General features: G+C 47.7%; 1 protein-coding gene across 6 annotated transcripts in view; it reads left to right on the top strand.

The window, feature by feature from the left end:
- Positions 1–2,125: 2,125 nt before the first annotated feature.
- GRAMD1C (GRAM domain containing 1C) overlaps positions 2,126–6,868 on the top strand; it is a 50,616-nt gene continuing 45,873 nt past the window's right edge. For 2 of the 6 annotated variants that reach the window (XM_031613229.2, XM_031613228.2), the window contains exons 1-2: positions 2,126–2,567; positions 3,905–4,033. In XM_031613229.2, coding sequence (XP_031469089.1) covers positions 2,493–2,567; positions 3,905–4,033 — 204 coding nt within the window. In that variant the 5' untranslated portion in view covers positions 2,126–2,492. Of the gene's footprint in view, positions 2,688–2,794; positions 3,234–3,904; positions 4,034–6,868 lie in introns of those variants that run through there. The other 4 variants (XM_090150704.1, XM_090150730.1, XM_090150735.1 and 1 more) reach the window with 4 other exon arrangements.

The raw sequence follows: 6,868 nt of genomic DNA, 5'->3' as shown, positions 1-6,868 counted from the left end.
GGAATTTTTCTGAAGTATAATATTTTTAAAGAAGGGAGTTGGGTCTTTGTGCAGAACAACACAGCACTTAGCTGTACACAATGAAAGCTAGATTACAAGGCTCTTCTGAAAATAGTATTAACTAAGTGCTAGAGATCAAAGAAAATATCAAGAAAGGATCAGGTCTTGGAAATCTGGAGAGGTTCCAGTCAACCTGAAGCTGATAAGTGCTGTCACAGTTTTCAAGGGCAAGAAAGAACATCCTGGTGTTTACAGAATAGTTGGCCTCACTTCAATGCCTGGCAAAATTACGGAGAAGATTATTCTGTAAGATATTGAAAAATACCTGAAAAACAATGCAGCCATTGATCACTAACAACATAGGTTGACAATGGGAAAGACCTGACTGACAAACTTAATCTCCTTTTATAAGTTTACCCAGCTAGCTAGCCAAGCAGAACCAGATGATTGTTTCAGTAAAGAAATGTGTTTCTCACAGTATCTTTCTTAACAAATGTGCAGTATATAGCTAGACAAAAACATAATGTGGTGGGTGAAGAACCAGCTGACAGGTTTGGTATGAAGGGTTATAGTAGCAAACTGTGTTATATCAGGCTGGTGGCAAGTCACTGGTGGGCTTCTGAAAGGCTCAATTTTAGGACCAGTTCTCTTTGTAACTTGGATACAGGGCTCGAAGGTATACTAAGTAAGTTTGTGGATGATAGTAAATTAGGAAGAGCTGTTGACTCCCTTACAGAGATCTTGGCAAATTTCAGGGCTGGGTAATCATCAACCACATGAAGTTTAACATGGTAAGTGATGGATTTTGCACCCAAGATGGATCTATATACAGACAGTGGGAGTGAGAGGCTGGAGAGCAGACCTGCAGAAAGATCTGGGGGTTCTGGCTGATGGCAAACTGAATGTGAGTCGGCAGAGCACCCTGGCAGCCCAGAGAACCAATCATACCCTGAAATGCATCAGGCCCAGCACTGCCAGTCAGGTGAAGGGAGGAGTTGTTCCACTCTGCTCTGTGCTGTGTGGCCTCACCTCCTGCATTGGGTGCGGGTGTGGATACCGCAGTATGGGAAGAACATAAAGCTATTAGAGAGTGTCCAATGGAGGGCTATGAAGATAGGGAAGGGTCTGGAGGGCAAGGTGTATGGAGAGCAGCTGAGGTCCCGTGGTGTGCTCAGCCCAGAGCAGAGGAGCTGAGGGGAGGCCTGATGGCGGCTGCAGCTCCTCACAGGGAGCGGAGGGGCAGCGCTGAGCTCTGCTCTGTGTGACAGCGACAGGGCCCGAGGGAACGGCATGGAGCTGTGTCAGGGAGGGCAGATGAGGGTGAGGGACAGGGTCTGCACCAGAGGGTGGTGGGCACAGAACGGGCTGCACAGGGCAGTGGGCATGGACCCAAGTGCTGGAGTACAAGGAATTAAGAGGAGTCAAAATCTAACAAGACTGAGTAGTGAGCAAAGTCAGAGGCACTTGGCAGATGTAGAGCAGCTGGGGCAAAGCTACCAGCCATGGCTGCATGGCAGAGAAGATGTGGGAAGACATAGCTGGATCAAAGAGATTCCAGACTCCGTCTGATATAAATTCAAGTACGTGGTATGCTTCTAAAAAAAAACTCCTTAAGTGTGTTGTGGTGGATGTTCTACTGTTGTTTCTGCAAATGGTGTTCGTGTTCATTTTATTCTGTGACAGTAATTCTGTTGTGAATCCACCCTTTAATAGGACGTGACTGAGCAAAGCTGTCAGGCTGGCCAGTCGTAAGGGAATACAAAGTGCTCTCGCTGCTGCTGGCAGCTGTCAGTTCAACGTGAAGCTTCTCACATGGGATAACCCAGTAAGAGTAAGAGAGAATTCCAACTTTTGGATGAAAAGGAAAGACCGTCCCCTGGCTGACATTGAGAAGAGTTTGGAAAATGTGGATTTCGGCTGTCCAAATTAAGAAAGCAAACAACAAAAGAGAACTAAACAATGTGTTCTTTATTGCACCTCCTTGTACACTTTGGAGACTCTCTGCTGGCAGCACACAGCCCTCCTGTCCAGGCCCCACGGCTGGGAGGGGATGTCCATCACAGGGACTTCTTCACCCCGGCTACCCCTCTCCCCCTGTAGGTGTCCCCCTGGAGCGAGCTGGCCGTTCAACGCACAGCCCCGCTCCGGCCGTTACCCACAAGCGGGGCGCGGGTCCGGCTCCGCCCGTCGCCCCCGAGGCCTCCCGCTGTCAGGAGAAGAGGCAGCCGCGGCCCACCCGCATCCGCCCCGGCCGCACTCCTAAACACTTCCCGACTCCGCGCAGCCCTCACTGAGCTCCCTAAAAGCGTCGGTGAGGCTGACCCCGACCCGTGCGTGTGTGGGCGGAGGGGAGCACAGACCCTCTCCGCCCACCCCGGCAGCCCCTCGACGCGGGCGGCCCCCGAGCGGCCTCCCGCTGAGCCGCTCTTCCCTGGCAACCGCCTCCCGTCCGGGTCCTCGCCCCGCGGCCCGGCCGGCGCCTGCCCCTTTAAATGGCGGCCGCGGCCCCGCCGTGCGCCCCGCTCAGGCAGTTCGCGGGCGCCGCGCCGCTCTCGCCCCCCTCCATGGTAAGCGCCGCGCTCCGCGCCCTCCCCGCCGGCTCGCTCTTGCTCTTCTGCGGCCCCGCCGGCGGGCTCCGCGCCCCGGCCGTCGGCCCGCTATCCCGCCGGCCCCTCTGGGCTGCGCAGGTAGGGGCGGCGGGGGTCCTTCCCTGGGGGACGCCTCCGCCCTTCCGGAAAGTTTTTGGGGGCGGGCGCGGGGAGGAGGGGGCCCGCGGCTTTCTGCCCCCCGCTGCGGCTTCGGCCTCTTCTCGGGGCTGCGCGGGGAGGCGCCGGCCGCCCGCGGAGTGGCTGCGGGGTGCCCGGGGCTTAACTTAATTACAGAGCGGGTCGGGAAGTCTCTCTGCGCCGTTAAGATCTCTGCCTGCGGCGTGGGGTGGTGGCGCGGGACAGCTGCTGGAGGTCGTGGTGAGGCTGGGCTCCCTCTGGGCTGAGAACGCGGCTTTGCCTTTTCCGTTGCCTCTCTAGATCACCGCTATAGGCGGTGGTTCCTTCTGCTCCGGTTTGCCGTGGGACTTGGGGCAAGTGTCTTCCCCTTTCTGAGGCTCAGCTTCCTTTCGTGAAATAAAAGTGACCTCCCCAGTGAAGAACGTTGTCAAAAGTGTGCTTATTTTTATAATAAGTGATGCAGGTAGAACTGTCTTCCTCTGAAGCGCTGCATCTCATTGTAGCAAGGTGTGTGTGGGGGGGGGGTGGAGAGGAGGGGGGATGGGTGGCATTCTTCTCCCAGGTAAATAGTGGTAGGATGAGGGGTAATGGCTTCAGATTGCACCAGAGGATGTTCAGGTTGGATATTAGGAAACATTTCTTCTCAGCAAGAATGATGAGGCAGTGGCACAGGCTGCTCAGGGAGATGGTGGAGTTCAAGAGCCGTGTAGATATGGCACCAGAGGACATGGGTTAGTGGGCATGGTGGAGATGGACTGATGGTTGGTCTTGGTGATCATCGAGATCATTTCCATCCTTAGTGATTCTGTGATTTTTCCATGGCTTTTCTCACTCACTCAGAGGCCCTTCAGATCTTACAGATGCTCTGTGTGTTATGTGCTGGTGTCTTGTGTTAATATTATTCTGGTGTTACATGCCTGTGTGGCTTCAGTGTGTTGGTTGAGGTGCTGCTGAGGAAATAATATGCTCTCATAACAATGTAAGTAATAATTAAATACAGCATACTCTGTAAAAACAATTAAAAGCCTGTCAGTTGGGAGTGTTTCCATGCCACTCACCTAGGTAAATCTGGCATGTCAAGTTTTGTTTAATACACAGCTCTCATATGAGCTAAACATCGTATTTCAGGACCATTCTCTTCCATTGTCCAATGACATTGCTTGCTTCCTTGTTCACAGGAAGTTGATGAAGTGGATCATGGTGTTACTAGCCAACTGGTTACAGACTCACAGGAGACTCACAGCTCGTGCACAGAGAAGATGCAGGTTCCTGCTCAGTATAGCTGGAGTGCTGACTGGAGCTTTTGGGTAATGTTTTTTTCCCAATTTGTTCCTCTATTTATATCTATGTGTTTATGTACTAGCTTTATGCCCCTTCTTCTCAGGTTGCTTTGTAGTCATGAATTAGTGAAGTGTTCTCCACCTATGTAGTGAGGTAGATAATTTGTCATTATCAGTTTACTAAAGTGTAAGCTGACACTGAGAGGGAATGAGGTTGTTTACCTGATGTCATGTATCAAGTTAGTGACAGGACTTCAGACCTCTGTGCCCAGTCCTGTCTCCCAGTTCCTTGCATGGTTCATAAGCCTATCCAATGTCCCTATGCCTTTAGAAAGGTACTGTTGATGCTTAATCTTGGATAAGATAAGCTTCCTATGTGTCCATTTCTTGCTGGGTAAGCATGTGTTTTTCATGAAAGTAAGCTTAATCTGTAGAAAAGGAATTTGTGAGTAGGAAGGGCAAAAGGGAGCAGATGGGGGAATTCCTTTTGTTCTTCTTCAAGGTGCTGCTTCAGTGGAGAATGTAATAAGAAACACTGTCTTTAAGACTCTGTCTGTGCTTTTGGTGGTTTTTTGTGTTTGTTTGTTTTTTTTTTTTTTCCCCAGTATCTTGACAGAAGGTAAACTTGTAATTGTGGACTTAACAATGTGTTTTACTTTTAGTTTAATGGATGGGTGGTTTTTGGATAGGAAGGGGGAGCCCTGTATGTTGTATGCAGCAACAGGGGTGGTGACGCCTGATCTCGCAAGATGTTTGGATTCCCTTCCTCCGAGATCTGACTGTGTGACTCAGGTTCTGCATCAGGTGACCCCAGAGTGAATTGATGTGCCTCAGCTTGTGCACAGGGACATCCGCTGGACCTTCACATCGTTGTCCTGATGAGGTCATTGAGGTGTTCGTTGTGCTAAGCAGGTGAAAGATTAAAGGCCATAGGGAGTCAGTAGCAGAGCTGTGACCAGGACTGTGAGATTAGTTTTCTAACTCTTTTTTAATCAATCTAATTTATGTCTTTTTGTTGCTTCTTTTCAAACTGAGTGGATGTTCTCATGGTGAGAACACCGATTTCACATTTCAGATCCCAGTATATACTAAACTTGAGGTTTCTTTGAGTGGAACTTTTAGGCACGTATTTTGCACTCGGTACATTGTGTCCTCACAGTGCCATTTTCTGCCTGCCCACAGCTTCTGTGGAGATCTGGATTCTTCAGTGCTCTGGCAGCCACAAGAAGAAGTGGGAAGTGTTCTCTGGTGTGTTTAAAAGGTTGCCATCTGCTTAAGTTTTATACTTGAAGGCCTCGGTATTTGTTTGAAGTTCATGTTTATCTGGATAGATAAATATGACCTTGTACTTAAGAGGCAGATATTGACACAATTTTCTTGTAAGGCAGTGCTGTGGCTTATAAACTTCTAACAGTGCTGTTTATGGCACTGATTAGTTCTAGAAAACCTCTATTGATCTGTTTATAGGAAGCAGTGCTACTCATTTTCTTGGCCTCAAGGGGACTTACGAGTAGCATTAGACTGTTAGAATGTTGCAAAAGGAAGGCAAAAAAAAGTGTCTGCATCTTCTAATTAAAACTTATGTCATTTGCATCTTTCCCTGCTCTTCTAGACAGAAAATGTGTTTTAATTATTTGCATAGTTGATGATCAGCTGCTTAAGTATACAAACAAACCATTAAAACTCCCTGAGTACTGAATCACAGTTGATGTGTAGGTGATAGCAGGGAAGGCAGCTTGCTGCAGTGGGCTAAGTGTGTGTCATTAACACTTTACTATGGATGATCTTAGTGTCATGTGGCAGGTTTGGATTTATTACTCTCATTCCTATCTTTGAGTCAGTAAAACGAAGAAATTGTTAAATAGCAGGAATAGCCCATGGTAGTACCCAGCTATCAGCTTTGTTGCCTGTCTTGTTTGCTTTCAGACACTTTTTTTCTTTTCCTGAGTATGTACTATTGCTTCTATGATGGAAGCCAAATGTCAATGTTAAAGCCTAACTGGTTTGACTTCAATTTTTCATGGATTTGAGTGGGAGTAAACTGTTGTGCCATGCCTCTGAAAGTCAGGCCGGGTATCATTAATTCTGTGTATGTGCTGTGAGCACATGCAGTTAACAGCAGACTCTGATGGAAGCCTCTGGGTTATAATCTCTCTCTCCTGACTATGGTGAGTGGGGAGAAGGAAGAGTAGCGGGAAAGAAGAGAACAGAACAAAGTCACTCTATTATGCCTGACTTTTTTTCTCCCCTCCAAAACAAGAACAGTCTGGACAGCCTTATTGGAAAAAATGCGAGAATGAATTTTCCCTGTTACTGTAGGCAATTCTTAAATTAGCAGCACTTTGAATCCTTTCTACAAGATTTACAGCCTTTAGTAGTGCCTGCAGTGCTTCTTTGAGGATATCATTTTCATAAATACCTTTTAAAATGTTGTTTTGAGAATATGTGGTGTTGGTTTTTTATTTTATTTTTATTTTTTTGGAGGGGGGGCAGGAGTCTGTTCCCCAGCTAGACTTTTGTAATCTCATGGAGTAAGAAAAAAGCTCACTTGGAAGTTTCATCTGAGGATTTTCCCTCTTTACTGGAACCTGTAAGACTTGCATCTATTTTTGATTACGTGGTTCTGGCATCCACAGGTAGAAATGAAACTTAACTTCTAAAGACTCTTTGATTGTCATCAGCTGGAAGTTTTATCTCAAGAGTGAATTTTTTTTCTGCCCTTTTTACATTCTTCACGCTGAAATATAATTAAGTTTAACATCCTTGGAAGAAGAAATCTGTGGAAGTCTTGCCCCTTCCTAAACAAAAAGATGAACAAGGAAACTAGTGAAAAGGATTGTTGCATCCAAAGTGAGCATATTC

This window comes from Phasianus colchicus, chromosome 1 (genome assembly GCF_987193195.1).
Source record: "Phasianus colchicus chromosome 1, bPhaCol1.hap1.1, whole genome shotgun sequence".
In the NCBI taxonomy this organism is placed as follows: Eukaryota; Metazoa; Chordata; class Aves; order Galliformes; family Phasianidae; genus Phasianus; species Phasianus colchicus.
This window is presented reverse-complemented; position numbering and strand designations above follow the sequence as displayed.